Genomic DNA, 19,974 nt, shown 5'->3' on the forward strand with positions numbered 1-19,974 from the left:
GAAAATAATTTGTTGCTGTTCTCCCAGCAGAATTCGGGACATCCATGGAGGAATAATCCAAATTCTCTTCCTCCCTGTGTGTTCCCAGCAGAGTTGCTTTGCTGAGTTTCAGTCATTTACACAGTCCTTGTAAATCCACTGGGAACTGCTCAGATGTGCACGCGTTTTTATGGGCACAGAGACTACGGGGTTTTGAGGTGCTGTTTATGTTTGATGTCAGTGTCTTGCAGAACATGTTATTACAAGTAACGGGATAGAAGGGTCCAAGTACAATCTGGGGATCTGGTGGAGAGAATGCTGTACCTTTAGTCCAGTCATTCTTGGTGCAGACCAACGTGTTAACTCACAATTACACTCTCAGTCATTTTCCAGAATAGAAACAACCTTAAAGTGGAGGTCTGTGTGAATTTCACAGAAGATATCAGCAGGTGAGGCCGTGTCATGGTCCGGGTGCATACTGCCCACAGTATATCCCAGGGCATGGCCAGGACGGGACTCTGAAGCGTGATCAGTACTGCAGGCACAGGCAAACACAGAACAGTAAAAGCTGCAACTGTCCAAAACTGGCACAGTGTTCTGTGCTGATTCCCTGGCTGCTTTGAAATGCTCAGTTTACACTTGTAGTGCCTAGACAGTGTAATTCCTCTGGCATCTTGCTGCTACAGCTGAGAGAAACTGCAGTCCTAACGTGCATGCATTAGTGTATGTACTCCTGCTGAGATGAGGTCAGGGAAGAGAAAAGGAATTGCTCATTTTTTTTACTTGAAACTTGGCTGGAGTTAAAGGGTTGGAGAGTATCCCTTTACTTCAAGGTAACTACTTTGTTAACAAAAAATAGATTTAAAAAAAAAAGCTATAGAAAATAACGTAATTGAAGTTTTCAGTGGTCTGATCAGAATGCATTTCCAGCATGTGTCAGCATACTGAAATAAGATATAATTATAAGTGTATTAATTAATCAACGATGCAAACCTAAATTTGTTTGTTTGGAACAGGTGGTCTCATGTCCATTTGTTCCTGCTTGGGAAGCTCCTAGGGAGTGGGGATCCTATGTGCTATGTGATTTTTCTCTCTCTGCCACATCCATTTTGGGAAGATGATATCTTTTGTGCAGAAATAAAGCTAGAACAGGAGACGGTGCCCTAACTGGTAACTTCTGGCATGAGTTCTATACATTTTCTCTCATCCTCAAGAATAAAGTCAAAGGCCTGTTTGTAGTGACCAGATAAGGAAGGTATGGAAAGATAATTACTGGTTGTGCAATATTTGCAGTTCCTCTTGTGAAAGGATGTATTTCTACGTCTCTGTAAAGATACTTTTGTGTCTTTCAGATCATTTCTGTCCATTTATGTTATGTATAATCTCTGGCCAAGCATTTACTAGTGTTTCTTCCTCTCTGCAGCTGTGTGAATGCAGTGTATGCGGATTCTTTTACATGCTAGAACAGTGTGCTTGCAGCACAGTGAGCTGCTGCTGTGTGAGCAGCTAGTTCCTCAGACCAACTCTTGCCACCAGCATATGCATGCCTTTATCCTACTGGGCCTGTGCTAGCAGCAATGCTGTGCTGCCCCACTTCCTTTGGAAGGGGCTTGTTTGCTCGTTGTCACAGATAAATGTTTGAGATAATAATCTTGGAGAGACACTGCTGTTGATTTGGTTGTATGTATTGAAACATCTGTGTGCTGTGTCACTGGAAGTGGCAAAAGGGATCCATCAGGTGCTAGTGTTCTTTCACCATGCGTTTGCCCCGTGGTTATGCTGTAAGGTGGCAGACTGCTCTGGGTGTTATTGTCAGCTGCCTGTCCTGCAGATGAATCAAAGTGAGAATTACGTTCTAGATTCACATGGAAAGCTTGCTGCTGTCCCGGTGCTGGCAGTGCTCTCTGGGTGGCCCTGGTGTGCCAGCACTGAACCAGATGATATGGATGTCTCTGGCTGAACAGCTGTCACAGGAGGTGTTGCAAAGTCAACGCATTGTATGTCGTTGGTGTTGTTGGCTTTCCATGGAGTCAAATCTAGATGCGTTTTTTTCTTTTTTTTTGGAGCTGCACAAAGCTTAGCAGAGCTCATTGCAACCATAGCTGTTATGCAATGCCAAGTCTCGTATCTTGTGTTTCTGTATGACTGAGACTTGAGCGTGCCTTGAAGCTTTGGAAGAAATGAGACATGAGACATTTGATTCAGAGATAACGCACTGAGTGGGTGAGGCAGTTGCTTCTGTTACAAGCAGGTGTATTCTGCTCCAACTCACAGCTGTGTGCGTCCGTTGAACTAGATAAGTAGATAGTTTTTAGCACTTCGGAGATCTTCTGTGGCATCAAATGAAAATATTCACCTGAGATGAATTTGTCTAGGAGGTGAGTGACTACGGAGTGAAGTTGTCCTCTGTAAATTAGTGTTGGCAGTAACTCTAACCTTTCCTGGGGTGGTTGTGCGCTTACGATCTGACCCCAGTGGAGGTTGCTTTGGTGCTAGATACAATGGTAAATGTACTTGTGAGGGTACTAGTGTGGGGGAGGTATACGAAACACCAAAAACCTGAGCCTGTGTCCTCACGTGCAGAGTCCCTGACTGCTTTTGCTTTCTTGGGTAATGCAGAGCAGTCAGCTGGGTGAATAATCTTATTATTTCACCTCCTTTCCATGCAGAAAATTGGGGACTCATACCGCGGCTATTGTGTGAGCGAGACAGAATTAGAGAGTGTTCTAACGCTACACAAGCAGCAAACACAAAGTGTGTGGGGGACGCGCCAGTCTCCAAGCCCGGCCAAACCCGCCACACGGTTGATGTGGAAATCTCAGTATGTCCCATATGATGGGATCCCCTTTATCAATGCAGGTAACTAACTTCTTTTGTTTTAATAACTACTTTGAAAAATCTCAACTTCAGTGGCCAGCTGGCCATGAAGAAGGGTCCTTATGCTGTACCATAGTGTCAGTAAACTCAAGGCACAAACAAAACAGAAAACAACCAACAACAAAAAAAAAAAGCGGCTTGGGTACCTCTGTGCCAGAGTGTGAAGGAGCTTGTTTCCCTGAAACCACAGGCTTTGTTGCGAGTGTTTCTTTCCCTTTGTTGTTTAGAGATAGATTACTTAAGTATCATTTGATGGTGGTTCTTATGAATGAGTTCTTTAGATGGAGGTTCCATCTGCTCTGTCAAGACTTGGAGTTTCTCATAAGGGTAAGAGCCTGTCCCAGTATTCTTGCCTAACTTGCAGATCCTTGAAAGAGTCTGTTCTATGGGATCCAATGATATTTAAAACAGAAATAAAAAAATAAGTTAAAAAAGAACATCAACTTTTGTCAGCAGACATTTTTTTAATGAATGTGTGGGCTTTACAGATCGGTAAATACGTACGTAGCTCACGCAGTGCATATGTGAAATTAAGTTCATTCAAATACAGAATTAATATGCTTTAATTGTTGCATGTGAATGAGTGGACTGTAGGTTATATGCTTTTTTTTCCTGAAAGTAACTGAAAAAGTGAAACATTAGCCTCAGCCTTATAGCTTCAGCCATGAATTGTGAGATACAAGAAAGCTGAGAACAAAGCCAAAACAATCTGTGCTTTTAGCAGCACCCTCTCCAAATGCATTTGAGACATCTTTAATTTTCTGTAAGATCTGCTTAATAAATGCGCTGCCCTATGGTGAGATATTTAGAACAAAATCACACGTAGACTATTTCCTCCTTTAGGTGGTGCAGACTAGTACAGACTGATTTTTAAGTTGTAGTATTTTTAACTTTGTTTAGACCCCTCTACAAGCATTATGTATGCATCTAATGTATTGTTTTCCAGTGCGTTTAGGTATAGAATATAAACCCTCTGTGAAGAATGTTCATTAAAAACCTTTTAGATCCATACAGCGGAGGCTGGAAATATGGTTTACTGAACTGCTGTTAAATCCCAGGTAACTTAATTCTAAGCTGCGCAGGAGAAAAGTCTTGCTCTCAAGGAATTTAATCTTCTGCCGAAGTGGAACCGGTCTGTAATGCGTTCCCCACTGTGATTCTGCTTGTGGGGAAATGAAGTAGAAGGGGAAAAGCTGGATAGTTCCCTATATATTGTAAAAGATGAACTAATCATCAAAATCTCGATTCTTAGTCTTAATAGGAATTGTAGATAGCTGATACCTTTGTAGAAGATGATTCAATAGCTTTTGAGATGCGTGTTAGTAAGAACTAGTTTAAAGGTCTTGAAGTCTTTTCAATCCTAGGAAATTATTGTTTTAAACAAAAAAAACAAAAAGGCTAGATATCTGTTTATTATACACAATTGTCTCTTTTAAATTTCCCTTCTCTTTATACGCATTGATGTGTATATGTTTTTTAATAGGATCACATTCTCAGGCAGTAACTCATTGAGTGTCTTGTGGAAACACTTTATGTTGCCGTAGTGATAGCTTTAAAAGGCTTTGGTTATGTCATTTGCAGTATAGGCAGTTCCTGCCTATGTACTAGAATACGTAAATTATATGTAATAGATAATTAAATGTGATGTGGGAGAGGTGCAAGTTCTGTTCTTGACCACAGACACCTTGTTATGCCTATTAATCCTTTTTAAGTGATCTGATTGGAATAAGCTATGTATTTGAATGAGTTCAGAGTGAAGCAATCTTTGTTTAAGCCTGTCTGTGTTCATGGGAGTATGCCACACCAAGGCAGCGTTATATACCTGATCAGGTAGGTCAGAGTTGCAAGTAAGAATTTATAGGGCAGCATGGTCTGAAGTATTGATTAAATACCTTTGCTTTCAGCTGTGGATTTTCTTGGTTACTTTGGAGATTCTGTGTCTCTTATTTGTGTTTATTATCAACACTGTTCTTCCTTGGTAACTAGTAAGGCTACTCGTATCGTGAAATACTTGATCAGGTCAGAACCTAATCTTTTGCCCCTATATATCTTCTAGGAGCATTCTGAGGTGTAATCGCTTTAGGAGACTCTTTCAAAGTGCCCCACATTCCTCATGTGCTGTGAAAGAAGCATTTGCAGTGTATTTGAATGCTTGCTACATTTGAGCGTTCTGTTGTCTAAGGAGTCTGATGTTAGACAGAAATAACTTTTTCAGAGTTTCTGTCTTATCTGTATTTAATGTTTTACTATAATGACTTCTATGGGTGCTTGAATAGAGTGAATTATTTTCTGTTCCCAGGAAGCAGAGCCATTGTAATGGAGTGCCAGTATGGTCCAAGGAGAAAAGGGTTTCAGTCCAAAAAAGCTGGTGAGCAGGAAAGCACTTCTGGTTATCTGTACAAAGCCACTTGTCCAGCAAGGTAAGACCTGACTATACAGCTACTCACCATGCTAAGAAAACATGGTTCTCATGAGCCTTGACAGCATGTAGTTTGTGGGTAGTAGCTGGTATCATGCAGTGTGGTTCTTACCTTGGTCTCCTCAATAGCTTGAGGGAAGGAAGAAATACTGTTCTGTTAGACTGTGTGGGGCGGAGACTCGACAGGTTGCCTACATGTAAAGTACCAATACATCAGTACATGAACTACAGGTGGAAATCACTGTCTGAACAACGAGGACATCGTATGGTGGTGTCCTTTAGTGACTATATTTGATCCTAAGACAATGTTGTCTTGTTTTTCCTTCAACCTTTTAACAGCAGTTGTATCAGTAAATCGTTCAAATTTAGCAGATCTTCTATTTACAGAAGAAGTTACAGTTCTTCCTGTTCACTGAGGACTTTCTTCATATCCAACTCCAGTGTTTTGTATTCTTTTTGTATCCTTGAACATTCTCTTGGGTTTCAGTGCCACGCTTGTTACCTCTTTACAGAGCTAAGGGTGTGCTTACCTGGATGGACACAGTTAGATATGTTTATGTTCAGCTCACGCGTCAGGTAGGGTGAACTCCAACCTGTCCAGAAATGATGTTGTGCTTTTACACTACTGAGGGAAATAAAATTTTTGCTGAGGTGCAAAACTCTAGGCAATTGACTTCCTTACTGGACCAGGCGTATGTGTATCTGTACCCACCTGCATCTCTTTCTATTGATACACTGTTAAACAATCTTCAGTTCTCATAGAGGTTCCTCATCCCTTGAAACACTCTGCTTGATTTTTTTTCTGTGATAGTATCTGACATGAAGTAGGTGGGAATTTTGCCTTCCCATTGAAGGAGACTTCTTTTTTTCTGTTTTCTCTTATCCTCCCCATGGAAGGATCTATATTAAAAAAGTTCAAAAGTTTCCAGAGTACAGAGTTCCTACTGACCCTAAAATTGACAAGAAAATCATAAGAATGGAGCAGGAGAAAGCATTCAACATGCTGAAGAAGAACTTGATAGAGGCTGGTGGTATTCTCAGGTGAATTTTGCACTTTTTTTCTTTATGTTGAGAAATGATACAAAAACAGCAATCATCTGCTTGATTTTTGAATGTCCTCGATAGCTTTATTTAGTCTTATTGACATTGTGGGGTTTTTTTGTTAATAAGACTTGTGGCTCTGGATTAACACATTTACTAAATAAAATAAATATTGAGCTGTGGAACGTCAGCAGACATTTCCATGCAGTGAATTTGAGGCTGGACTCTTTTCAGCAGTGTGTGGTGATAGGACAAGGGGAAATGGCCACAAACTGAAGCATGGGAAGTTCCGCACAACTGTGCATGAGAACTTCCTCACACTGAGGGTGACAGAGCACTGAACAGGCTGCCCAGGCAGGTTGTGGAGTCTCCTTCTCTGGAGATGTTCAAGACCCACCTGGACACCTACCTGTGCAACCTGGTCTAGGGAGCCTGCTTTGGCGGGGGAATTGGACTCGATGATCCTGAGGTCCCTTCCAGCCTCTTCAATTCTGTGATTCTGTGAATAGAAATAGTTTCCCTATTGGGGAGGGTTAACCTGGGTAATTTTGCATCATAGAGTGTGAGAGGATTCTGAGCTCTAAAGAACAGTATCTTCCAGCTCAGGAGCTGTAAAAACTTAAGTCACTCTAACTGGTTCATTTGTGATTGTCCAGCTTTTTCCTTAAGAGACCCATTTTGCTGCCTTTGCTTGAGAATTACAAAAACTTTCCTCCTTGCCAGGTGGTATGTGCAGTTACCCACTCAGCAAGCCCACCAATATCATGAAATGGAAACTTCCTGCCTCCCTTCTTCACCCTCCCATTTTCCTGCTGCTTTTCCGGAGGAGGAGGAGGAAGTTGTTAGAGATGAGAACTGCACTCTGCCTTCTCGCCTTCATCCTCAAGTGGCAGACAAGATTCGAGAACTGGTGTCTCAAGGAATTGAGCAAGTCTATGCAGTGAGGAAGCAGCTAAGGTACAGAACTGTCTGTTAGTGCTCTTAGTCTGTGCTATACCTGGTTTTGCATTTGATTAAGTTGATCTGTAAGTAAATGGCAGTACTGGTGTATAACTGAATGTATTTCCAGTATGTTATTAGAATCTCTTTCTTTTCTGAATTTTGTCTTCTCTTTCCATTTTACTGTAGACTACCATTAAGAGCTGCTGTCTTGTTGAGCAAATGGGTATTTTTAAATTCCAAACTCCAGAGCAGATGCACAGGAAACTGGATCCAAATATCTTTTAATTTGCTCTGACATTGTCATTGCAACCTGGAGAGGGAGATCGTAGCAGCAGCTGTAACAAGGAAATAGTGCAATAGATCCTAAATATGCATATTTTCATTTTAGTATTTTTGTCCTTTAACATGTGACAGAAAGTATGTGGAAAGAGAATTATTCAAGCCTGATGAAGTGCCAGAGAGACATAACCTATCCTTCTTTCCCACTGTGAATGACATCAAGAACCACATTCATGAAGTGCAGAAATCCTTGAGAAATGGCGAGTTGGTATATAATTCAGAAAGCATTCCAGCAACGGTATGTTGGCCCTAGTATTTCTTTTTTTATTTTTGGACTTAAATACTGAAAGTCTTATTTAACTTTTACCATTTGGTTGCATTTCACAACTCTCTGACGTCCTGTTTCCAGCAGCAGTATTTTCAGTGGAATCTTTTGCTGAGCAAAACTGAATTAAAAGTGAATAAAGCCTTTTAACCGTATTCAGTATTTATCTCATCATCATTGTATAGCTATTAGTTGAGTGACACATTATGCAATCCTCATGCGATGGCTGCATGAACTAGAAGGCAATGTGGTAGAGAAAAAATGACATGCATTAGAAAGCTATTAATGGCTTTGTCATTATCTGCTTTTCCCCATCTGAGAAGTTGGAATGAAGTCTGCCTCAGGTGCAGCCTAAATTAGAGCTTGTACAATTCTGTAGTGCACTTCCTAGCAAATGAAGTATGAAATAGATACTTCAGAATGTTGAGTAACTCTTACATGTTGTTCCTTAAATTTCTTCCACCTACTGAGCACTAAGAAATGTACAGTCATCCTAATTTTCCCAGTTATTATGTTTAAAATCAGCTTTGCCAAACTGTAGTATTAAATAATGCTGTGTCATTGGGTTTTTTCCACTCTCCCTAAAATGCGCTGGGCTAGGGTGAGTCTGTAATTTTTGTTGGCCGAATTGTGGTTTGGCTGTTCTTTTGTTTAGTTCTAAGTCTTCAAGTTTTCATGAGATGACTTTAGCCTTCTTGGTATAGTGCATGTTAAAAAATAGTTTGCAGTATTTTTTATTTTAAACAAAGAACTCCCCAAATGCATAGTTATCAAAAAAAAAAAAAAAAAAAACATCATTTCACACACTGTTTTCTTGCATGTTCTGAATTGAGTCTCTGTCTCTGAAATAGACAAACTTTACCTCTTTTTGAGAACTGTGATCTTTTCCAGCTACAGTGGACCACAGACAGTGGGAATGTTCTCACAGAGACAGTGACTGTTACGTTTGCCTCACCACCTTCTGATGGTAGGAATGTTTTAATAACTTGTCTCCAAATGTGGTCAGTTCTGTTAATGATGCCCCAGAAATTCAGTTTCTGTCCAGAGAGGTCGCTGTTGCGTTCTTACACTCAGCTAAATTAAGAAGAATTATTTCAGAATTAATTGTGTTTTGAGGCAGGAAAGGGCATGTTGTGTTGGTTGTTTTTTGTACTGACCACACACAGAGGGGAAAAAAATGTGTTATCTTAATGTAGTTGACAGAACTATAAAAGCTGTAAATTTGTCTTTTATTTAGCATCCTCGAGCAACTGGAGTTTTTTATGGGATGATTATTCTCAAAGAGCAGTTTGCCTTGGATGGAGGTGCTAATAACACCTGCTGTTAGAGAAAATGGAATTCCTATTGAAGAGGTGTTGATATCAATCAGGGCACACAGCTGGGACCAACTGGGTACTTGAGTTCCATGGTGGTCTGTGCTTGGCACATGCTGAAAATATCATGCTAAAGGGGACTCGCATGCATATTGGGATTTCTGTTTCTCAGGAAGTCGTTGTTAATGACTATATTAACATGTGAAGGCAAAATAGCGTCTCTTCCAAGCAATTGTTGAGCCAGTTAACAAGACTTCCTCTTACTTCACTGCTAAAACAGTGTAGATTTCTATAGAAGAAATTTATTGTATCCGTATGTTTTGGGTTGTTTTTTTTTTTGAAGAAGCTAATTACACTATGGTTTCTTTGTTGAAAGTAATAGCAGCACTTCAACTTCAGAACATTTACTAAAACAAATAAAGGTGTTTGTAAGTAAATCTTAATGCCACCCATGTTGTTAGGATTACATGTTGATTGAAATGCTCCATTGGATCATGGTGTCTGATAGTAAATTTAAAGTGACATTACTTTCTCCTTTTTGCCTAGATTTCAAGTATATTTCTGTTTCAAGGATATTTTGCCCAGTGTGGCGTGAAAGAACTTCCCTGGATTTGTGGATGCTTTTCCCATCTGTTGTTTAACAAAGATATGTTATGAGACTCATTAGAGAAGTTGATGGCTTTAGCAGGAATGTGATTGCAGCAAGGTGGATGAACCTAATTATCTCCACACATTTCATTAAGAATCTTGCAGCATTATCTTAATGTTATTAATCTCAGTAGCACTGCCAGCTTGTTTTCTCATTTATCTGGAACATGTTGTTTGGTGCTTTTCCAGACAGCTGGTAGAGAGTTCTATGGGAATCAAAGGTGCACTGCCATAGTCGTCACAGTTAAAGATTTGTCCAAGTCAAAACTTATCTTCCTCTGTGTTCTTGCCTGAAGAAATCTAGACGTGTTTGGACTTCTTTCTTCTTTGGCCCTCGTCTATCCCCGATCTATTTTTTTTTTTTTTTTAAAGCCCAGAAGTCTATAGCTTGCTGGGTGATTTCTCTCTTGAGCAATATCATGTACACCAGTGCATTAGTAGTTAGTAATAAGACTAAATTTGGGCTTCTGTTTTGTTTCTAAACACTTATTATGGATTTTGCTGCAATTAATCAAATTGAACAGAAAAGTGTTTATACACTTACAGTACATTGAAGCAAGACCTTTAATGTTGACAGCTGTCAGAGTACAAAAGGTAAATTTTTAGGTTTAATTTGAATAATGTTCTTTTTAAAGGAAGTCTTGTTTTATAGAAAAGGAGTTTGCAGTATAAACAGACTTACTGTGTTTCAGCTTGCACACCTATGTTAATATTTCCATTACTGTGCTTTTATGGAGAGGAACAAAATGGTGGTTTCAACAGTTGTGATAGAGCTCAGCAGGGCTAACTTTTGGTATAAGCTGTCTGAATGCTGATGAAAGTTCAGGAAGATCAGTTCTTCTTTCATAGATATCTGATGGACTAGTTTGCCTCGAAAAACTATGTAAATATCCACTTGGAGAGATACTTGGCTTTAGAGGAGGTTACGATATTGGATGTGTTCGGTTTTCTGCACGTGTGCACCAGCTCAGTAAATATAAGCAGATTATCTAATTCCATCATATCTTGTCTCCGTTTAAATTTGTGTGAGGATGAGCCTGCACATACTGTGAACACATGATTATAATTCTATTACAAGTCTGCGTGAAAAAAAGAAGCCGACTTTGAAGAAAGCAGTACTTGTTCAAGAATGTGAAATGGTAGCAAGGGAAAACAACACTAACTTCTCAAACTGCTGTTTATATATGTTGTTTTCTTTGTTTCAGCTTGTGCTGTATAGAAACCAAGCAATAACAGAATTAAAACCCAGCTGTTTGTTTCATTTTCTGTACAGACTTCCGCAACTCTGTCTAGAGTTCCAGGCCTATGAGGAATACCCTTTGTCATATGATACTGCTTTTTGTCTCTTTACTACTAGGTGTAAGAATCACTGTCAGAATTCCTAAGTCTGTGTTCTCTTTTACATTTCTTGTGAAATATGCTGACAAGTAAAATAGAGTAGTGTGTATGTGTTTAACCTCTGGCATTCATACCAAGTATCCATGCTGGATAGAATTGGATTTTATCTATTAGGTTTGTACCTAGGCTTACTGGTGTAGAGTACAGTCTCAGAGAAGAACTGCCATCTCTTCCTATGTGTGAACATTCACATATGCATTTGGGATCTCCATATAATATTAAAAAACACTAAGTCATTGAAGTTGTTGTATTCAAGAAGACTTAGAGTGCATGTTATTGTTAGTTAGAATAGAGAAAGTGAGCTTACAATTCATTACGTATGATGAGAAATGTATTTCAAGTTGCTCAAATGGGTGGAAGCTTTGTGTGATTTTTTTTTTCTAGGGAGCTTTTTGAAATTGTTGACTATTCTCATTTTTTTCCATTCAATAGATCAATCCATATGCATAGGGCAAGCTCTTTTTTCGTAGTTACAGCAGTGAAACTGCAAAATAGAAAGTTGAGCAATGTCTAATTGTATCTGTATAAATCTTAGCTGAAATGTCTTGGGTATCTCAAACAGGAATGGAATAATCCCATGGGAATTTTTTTTGCCAGAAATTGCTGCGAGTCAATTAATTTTGATTTAAATAAGAATTTTGGGAATATGATATAATCTGTGGGCATCAGGTAAACGGACTTTCTTTAAAATTGCACCCGATGTGGTATTGCTTAGAAGCTTTCCTAGTCCTATAAATATGCTTTGGAATGAATTAGAAGACTTGCAGGATTTCCTGTGTATGTTTTTATTTTGGAAGGCAACCCTTTCTTTTAGTGCTTGTCTGTTATTCAGCCCTTAATGAAGGTGCCTGAGTGGTCAAATTATTAGATTGCTGTTTTAATAGAAATGTTTCAACTTTTATTTTAGAATTAGGAATTCAACACACAGAGTTGGGAGTAATTATGTTGCTGTCTAGAATTGCTTCTTTTTCATTCTCAGTAGATGTGCTATATTCCTATAATGTCTTTTTCTTGTAACCAACCTTTTTTTTTTTTCTTTAGCATCCAAGCTCTTCTGCAAAGGAGAAGAGCATATATGTATATACGTGTCTTTTCTACATCTATATTGAGACTGAAGGGGCTTGGCTTGTTCCATTCACAGGGGAGGCTTTTAAACAAGGAGGAAACTGTTATAACTGACTGCTTACTGTCTGTGGCACTGCAGGGAGCTCACCGGGGGAGTCAGTCATCACCAAAGCAGAATCCAACCAGAGTGGGGAGACCTTGCTATCAGAAAGAGCTCAGCTGTTGTCTTCTCTCTCTTCACTTCAGCCCAAGATATTTGCACAACTTCAGGTACAGACAAGTTTTTTTTACAGAATATCAGCTGTTCTGTGCTGGAGTGGTGAAGGAAGCAAGTTTCCCCTCAACTAGTGATCCCAAACACTGGCTATGAGGGAATATGGACTTAAAAGTAGCTCTCAAGTCCTGCTTTGGCCACTCTTATATACAACTAGTATCTAGCTGTAGTGCAGGAGATCCCTCTACATCGTTGTATTTATGGTCTCTGGGAAGGCAAAACCAACAAGGTGTGGGAAGTGGGTTTCTGCCTCAAATCAATCACCTTAATCATTTTCCAGATGTTTCAGTCATTTCATGATGAAAATGCTGCAAAATTGAGGAAGGATATGTCAGTCATATTCCTTTTAAATCTTTCTCCAGTCTCATAAGAAAATCTGTTAAAATCCTAAAACTTCTAGGTTGAAAAGATGAAGTACAGGGTTAAGAATACTGTGCCCAAATAGTTTCTTCTAAAATTCATCTTGCTTCAAACCTGTCTCTCTTAACTGTCTTTCCTAAGCTACCTTTGTGTCTCTTGAAGCTCATAATCTCTTCTATAGACATGGAACCTGCAGTGAAATGCTCTTCTGCTTGCTGTTTGCTTCTCTTTCTGAAGGTAGCCTTGGCTTCGCTCCATTATACTTTAAACCAGTGTACTTAGCTTTTAGTGCCCATCCCTCATGGGAATGGACAGTATTGAGGAAGGATTTGAAACTGAATATCTGTCCAGAATTAGACTTTTATGGTCCTTAGTAGTTTTCTAGGTGCTGCTGGACACAACTGTCTGCTATGTTTCCTGAAACAAGTATAATCTACAGATGCTGGAGCTGACTCTTCAAAAGAGATGATGTATAGAAGGTTAGAACCTATCCAGTTCCAGCACTGCAAAATATGTGTTATTAAATGTAAATTTCTCCTGCTTTAAATGCTGTTATATTTGTACTTCTGCTTTCTTTTTTACAGGGATTACAGCTGCAATCAAACTTTACCTCCACAAATGGGTCAACAGCCCTGATAGCTGTAAATAACCATTCTCATCCCAATTCTGCAAGTCTCTTGGATTCCATAGGGAGTGCAGTAACCAACCATTCTCCAGTACTTGGTCAAGGGCACAATCCGCAAAAAGGTGCTGGCCTAGCACAGCACAGCGCCTCTGCTTTTGGGACTCCTCCTGGTACTGATCAGAATGTGGTCACCGTGGGCCAGCTGGTAGCACTCGATGGGGACTCCAGAAGCCTAGAAGGAGAAGTCCAGCAGATTCTGTTGGGAAATGTACAGACTATTCCAGTACGGATTGTGGAAAGCCAGCCTGCACTTAGTAAGTTCCACTCTTCCCGATAATACATAAATATAGAATATACAGTGGATTTTGTTCCTTGTGTCCTAAAACAAAGTAGATAAATGTGTTGATTAAGGGGAGCTTGGTATAGGTTTTTATCAGCTGATTCTAATTAATATTTATGGTAAAACCATGGTAACTGTAAAATGTATTTATGTAGTTCTTGCTATAAAAAATGATGGCTTAGTTGAACTACTTACCATCACTTCCATTGACAAAATACCAGCTTAAGTGCTGTTTTGCTCCAAATCCCAACATTTACCTAAATCGCTCATCTTCAAAAATACAATTTTGTTAGGAGAAATAAGCATATGAAATAACAAATACTGAATTTTGTTAGGAGTCTTTGGAAATAAATGGGTTTTTTTGATCTTTTAAATCACCATTAGGATATTTTACTGTGGCAGTATTATCAAAGTGAAATTTAAGAATTTTTCTGTTGGCTGTATTCAAATATTTTTGTAGCTTGTCTTCTCTTTTGTTATAAAATTTCGTTGTTCTGCTGAGAAACTTTTCCTTCTGGGTAAAGGCTATTTAAGAGAGGCTATCAAGTATACCACCTTCACTCAGTTGTTTAGCCCATTTGTTCAATCAAGATGTTGATGCCTCTCAATAAGTTATTTATTTTAAAATGTATATTAAAATATTACTAGTTTACATACACACAAAAATTTAACCAAGTATAAAATTATACAACTGTAGGAACTGTAGTTGCTGTTCCTCTGGGATTTCCTTCTGCTCAAGATATCAACCTATCATCACCACCTGGATTTGGAAATTGTGAGGATATTGGTGCTGTTCCTAAGTTAGGTGGAAGATTTGCCCACAAAATGTACCGATCCTCCTCTCTTCTGTTCCAGAGTCCATTTCTTTGTCTGGAGAGCAGGAGGACAAAAACAAATCTATGTTGAAGAGGGATTAATGTTACAGAGCTTATTTGGATGAAACACTCACCAGTTCAGTGAGTGTATATTTCAAGACACTTTTATCCTCTTGTGTGTATACGTGCACTTAGTTAAAGTTACTCTGTATGTTCTAGACTTTCTCTTATCTAAAGTGGTAACTTAAGAATAAGCTATTTCCTGAAGAGAATGTATGTGCAGTCACTGAACAGTGGTCAATAATGCCTGAAGTTAAGGTCATTCTTTAAATCAACCTATTTTATTGTTTATTTTTTAAGCAATAACATCTCTATTCCAGCCTTTACCAAATAAATAAATAATATAAGATGGTAGGTTTATTTTAGCAGAAGGAAGAGGAAGGACATTTTGGGGGAAAGTAAATTTTAGAGCTTCAAACATTTTTTTAAAGAATATTCTTATGGAGATACTTACTGTAGTAAATTAATGTCACCTTGCAGTGTCTTGTAGCACAGTGCCTATTATAACTGGCTGTCAAACTACTCAGCAGCTGAGTTCACAAATGCCATACCTATTAGCTTGAGTTCCTGAACTCCTTTTAAATGCATACAGTTATTGGGGCTGAAGTGTTATCAGTGGTATTTGGACTTTAATGTTTTGTTTTGTTCTGTTTTAAGTCGAAGATAATACAGAGGCTGGTATCTGTATGAGCGAAGTTAAACAAGAGCCAAGAGAAAAAGCGCTGTCTGTGGAACCAGATAAAATCAGAGACTGCCAGAGATCTTCCTCTGTTTAGCTCTGTGAAGGCTGTAAGGATTTTTCATATTAGAGGACTCTAAAAGTCTTGGAAGGAAAGTCAGATACTCTCAAAATAATGCCATTCTTTTTGAATGGTATTGTGACATTCAGACTGGGTATGTTTTACAATAGTTTGGACCAACAACTGTTTTGATTTACAACTGATGTGACTTACTGCCAATTCCAAGTCTATTCATTTACCATGTGAACCACCACCTCTCTCTTCTATTTCATGTTTTGAGTAATTTGGATGCTATCCATATGGACCATTTTGGTCATCATTTCTGAAAGTCTTCCACAATTTGTTTTAGAATGTGGATTAAAATACTTGGTTTGCTTTTCTCCCTGAGACCATGAACTGTTACAGCACTACACAGACCGCAGAATCTGCCAGCTCCCAGACTGTGGAATCCAACAGCAAAATTCATCAACACAATAGTTTTGTGACAAAACAAAGGTCTGAGAGACTACATTTCAAAGCGATGAAGGACATGAATGCTTAAGAAAATGCAACTTTGACCTGATCATGTTAATGGTGTGAAGATCAAGGAGAGAAGAAAGGTGAGGTTGTCAGGTGAACTTAGTTGTATGATGAAGAAACATCTGTTAATTGTAACAATGAATGTTTTCAGCTTATGATGTCTTTAAACTTATGTTCTATCTTTATAATCGTAGAATCATTAAGGTTGGAAAAGCCCTTGAAGATCATCAAGTTCAATCATCAAGCCATCACTACTAAACCATGTACCTAAGTGCCACATCTACACATTGCCACCTGCAGCTTTTGCAGTGGTACTGTAGCAGTAGCAATAGTTGTTCATAACATCTCAAAGCAGCCTTGTTTGTTTTTTTTAAAAAACAAAAAACCTGCTGCAGTTTCAGCTTCTCTACCTTTTCCTTTATGCACTCAAGATATCAACTCATAAATATAATTTAACTTGCTGCTGTTCGTGATTGTGGGGCTTACATATACGTTACTAACAGAGAGGCCCAAGGAAACGAAGCAAGTAATATGAATCTAAGCAATATGTACTGTCAACATAACATTCAGGAAACAAACTTGTTTTTTTTTCAGTAGTAGCAGTTTCTAGGACTGAACTGGTCTGTAGTACTTAAAAGAGTTACCAGGAATCCTCATAAAGCTGAATATTGTCAAGTAGTACCTTCTGGCAACACTTAAGCCAAAGCCATAGTAAGTGACAAGAATTGAATTGCATGATTCATGATAGACAAATGTCTTTTAAAAAAAAAAAAAATCTATTTAAAGGAATAAGCAAAATGAAAGTGATGCAAACGTAGGTGTCAAGTTAAACAATGGCATTGGTTTTTCAGACATTGAATATTTAGAGTAGCATCCAGAATATTTTGTGTACGGCAGTTCCAGCAGTTCCTTTGAAGTGGTTGAGAAATTGATCATAAAATTAGATATTTTCCTGCGTGCTGTACAAGAATGCAGGTGTAAGACTTTCTCTTTTCCACTCTAAAAAACAATAAAAAGAAGATTCATTGACTTATGCTGAGAGAAAATGTTAGGAATATTGTATGTATTTGAACATAAAGATTAACATTTTGAAATGACTAGATTTATTAATATGCATTTGAGGCATTCACAAACCTCATTGGAATAGTGGCCATTTAAAATTTATTTTTAATTTTCTTTTGTGTGTTTAAAGCTATAATTTTCAAAATCACAGGTTGAAATTGGATTCCTAATACCTCTATAAGCAGCATCTGTTAGATAGTTGTTATGTTGTAGTCTTAACATAAAAATATGTTGACTTCCGTGAAGTTAATTAACTATCGCTGTTAATACTGTTCATTCTAAGGTTAATGTTTATGGATTAGCTTAAATCTGAACTTTCCAACAGATCATAAACACTAAGAGCCAGTGTTTCATCATGCAAGTGCATAGAGAATCTTCAGATATTTGGAGTCTCTGATACATGGACTTGTTTTGTAGTATGCCTTACTTATTTCTGGGTAGGTAAATCCCATGAGGTTTACCCTTTTGGTGTTGGTGTTGTTTTTTTGTTGTTGTTGTTAATTGTGAAAGTATGTCCAGAATGGATGTTCTCTGCTGCAGTCAGAGTTCTGGAGGCAGCAGTCATCTTTTCAAATTTAGTTGTTATATACCAGGATGGGTACCTCATTCCACACTGATCAGTGATTCCATCACCATCTGTTCTTCTTAAAATAATACATTCCAAAGTATATTGCCTTTCTCAATATTACATTTTTTTCCCCTTTAAGAATTGTTCCTCATTTTTGAGAGTGCTTATTCTCAAAACAAGTTACTGCTAACTAGCAATAGGTTATTTCAGTTTTTTTTTCAATGGAAGCAGTGGACTCGTGGCTGGTGTAAAAACTTGAGGAAAGAAGTTTTATTTCCAGTAGCTCTTGCTTCAGTTCTCTCATTAACAGATCTACTTTTTAACTGACACACTTCTTCCCGCTATTAGCTATAATCTAATCCTGTGCCGAACAATATTTCTGAAGGTAGTTCTATCTTTAGTTTAGCATTTATAGCTTGTGGAAATCTTGTAGTCTGTTTTGAGTTACAGACCATGAAATTAATTCTATAATTGAGCCTGATTTGCATGATGCCTTGAAATCAAGAGAAGAAGAAGCTGGGAGAAATTTGAAGATGATGTAGACTGTTCAAAAGCTGGGGGTTAAAGTTGCAATTTTGTTCATAGGAAAATTTTGTTTGAAATACTTAGGCTGATAGTTTCCTTCATTTTCACATAATTCCACTTCATCTTCCAAATGCATATTCCAGTTTATTACTGAGTTGTCTTTTAAGTTAGCATTATGTTTCCTGTTTGGAGAGTATGTTTACACTTGCTTTGTGTGTGTTGCTGATGGAGAACATGAGCTGGTCGCAAATGTTCAAGCATCTGTATTCAGATAAACAACTTAGGTCACTAATGTCCACTTAAAATTTACGGAAAAAAATCTCACACATGCAGAAAAAAAATCACAAGTAGACAATACCACTTTCAATACACTTAAATTTGTTTGAATAGAATACTCGAGGTTTTTTTTTTTTTCTGAGAAAGCTGTGTAGCTTGGTGCAAAGTAGTTGGTTGTGGCGTTAAGTTGGATTTGCAAATGTTTTTCTGATGTTTACTTTGTTTTCTTGTGATTGTTGTGTTCAAGTGTTCATTTTGCATACATACAGATACTGAGCTTCCATGGCACTGTAAATGAGCAAATTCTTTTCCACTCTATTCTCATTCCTCATTACCATAAGGGTGGTTTGTTGGCTTGACAAGAAGGGCTGTACTTATGTATGTGCATGCAAAAAAGTTTTTTGCAAAAACATAGAAAAGATGCAGAAAGGCGCTTATCTATAGCTCTTACCAAGACTGGTTATCTATAGCTCTTACCAAGACTGGCAACCTCTTGGATGGAAACCAGTAGTATCAGGGAGCGCACAGGTTTTTTTTTGCACTGTTCAAAACTCAAATTTGATTGTGTGATATGAAGATTGTTGCAATTTGTACAAAACTTAGAGACACAGATGTCTGTATATGTATGTATATATATTTATACAGTAATTTAATGTATAGTACTTCTATTCAAATGTAAACTACTTTCTCTTTAAAAAAAAGCTGTCTATGTTGTGATTATGGGTATTCATGGGGAGAAATACAAGAGTTACAGGGGCAGTAGTTACTGTGTAGTAATGAGAACAAGTAGGACAAGTCCAAGGAGACTTGGTGGAAGAAAGTCCTGCAAGTGTAAAAAGGATTGTTCCTTATGTGGAGGGCTGAGCTGGGGGGAGCTCCTGGCCCTGAAAGGGTTTGCAAGCCCATCACAAAAGGTTCAGCACAGCTCCAGTGTCTGGGGCGGGGTGGGAGGGGGCAGGGTGAGTGTGAGTTCATGAGGGAAATATATAGATGTGGAAGAAAAGGAAAGCCTGCCTTGCCCTCAGAACCAACGGAGCTGCTTAAGTTTTGGTGAGTACCAAAGGCAACTAAATATCTTCCCTTAGTCTGATGAAGAAAATCCTCTTAGAGTTTAAACATAGGAGTAGCCTCCTCTTCTTTACACATTACCAAGGAAAATGCTTGTTCTTCCCAACTGAATTAACTTGATGCTCCACTCATCCCTCTGGCTGCTGCCCTGTCTACCTCAAACACACTCCAGCCAAACCTTTCTTCGCACTTATTAGGACTTCCATCCAAGTTTTCTGCCCTGTTTCACTGTTATGTTGTTGAAAGTAGTTAATGACTTCACTGCACAAGTAAATACTGATGAGGTTTGCTTCTGTCACTTTTTGTTTGTCTCCCTTGGGTTCTAAGTCCATGTATTCCTTTAATTGTTTTTTATCCTTGTTTTGTTTGTGACTTATCATTCATTTTGGCGTGGATAGTAGCTGGCTGTTCACTTGACTTTGCTGTTGGCAAACTTAGGATATGCTTCCTTAAGCG

The 19,974-nt window shown here is 38.4% G+C and overlaps 1 protein-coding gene across 18 annotated transcripts in view; it reads left to right on the forward strand.

Annotated features, from left to right (window-relative positions):
• The window catches only part of CARF (calcium responsive transcription factor), a 37,177-nt gene that overhangs the window by 11,429 nt on the left and 5,774 nt on the right, over positions 1-19,974 (forward strand). For 7 of the 18 annotated variants that reach the window (XR_002439602.1, XR_002439601.1, XR_002439606.1 and 4 more), the window contains exons 7-15: positions 2,649-2,838; positions 5,156-5,276; positions 6,173-6,316; positions 7,040-7,273; positions 7,673-7,835; positions 8,754-8,829; positions 12,426-12,556; positions 13,505-13,859; positions 15,418-16,099. Coding sequence is in view for 10 of the 18 variants with exons in the window: in XM_021399685.1 (XP_021255360.1) it covers positions 2,649-2,838; positions 5,156-5,276; positions 6,173-6,316; positions 7,040-7,273; positions 7,673-7,835; positions 8,754-8,829; positions 12,426-12,556; positions 13,505-13,859; positions 15,418-15,536 (1,533 nt within the window). In the remaining 8 variants the exon portion in view is untranslated. Of the gene's footprint in view, positions 1-2,648; positions 2,839-3,818; positions 3,915-5,155; positions 5,277-6,172; positions 6,317-7,039; positions 7,274-7,672; positions 7,836-8,753; positions 8,830-12,425; positions 12,557-13,297; positions 13,400-13,504; positions 13,860-14,740; positions 14,842-15,417; positions 17,542-19,974 lie in introns of those variants that run through there. The other 11 variants (XM_021399690.1, XM_021399691.1, XM_021399693.1 and 8 more) reach the window with 9 other exon arrangements.

Source organism: Numida meleagris, chromosome 5, assembly GCF_002078875.1.
Source record: "Numida meleagris isolate 19003 breed g44 Domestic line chromosome 5, NumMel1.0, whole genome shotgun sequence".
Classification (NCBI taxonomy): domain Eukaryota; kingdom Metazoa; phylum Chordata; class Aves; order Galliformes; family Numididae; genus Numida; species Numida meleagris.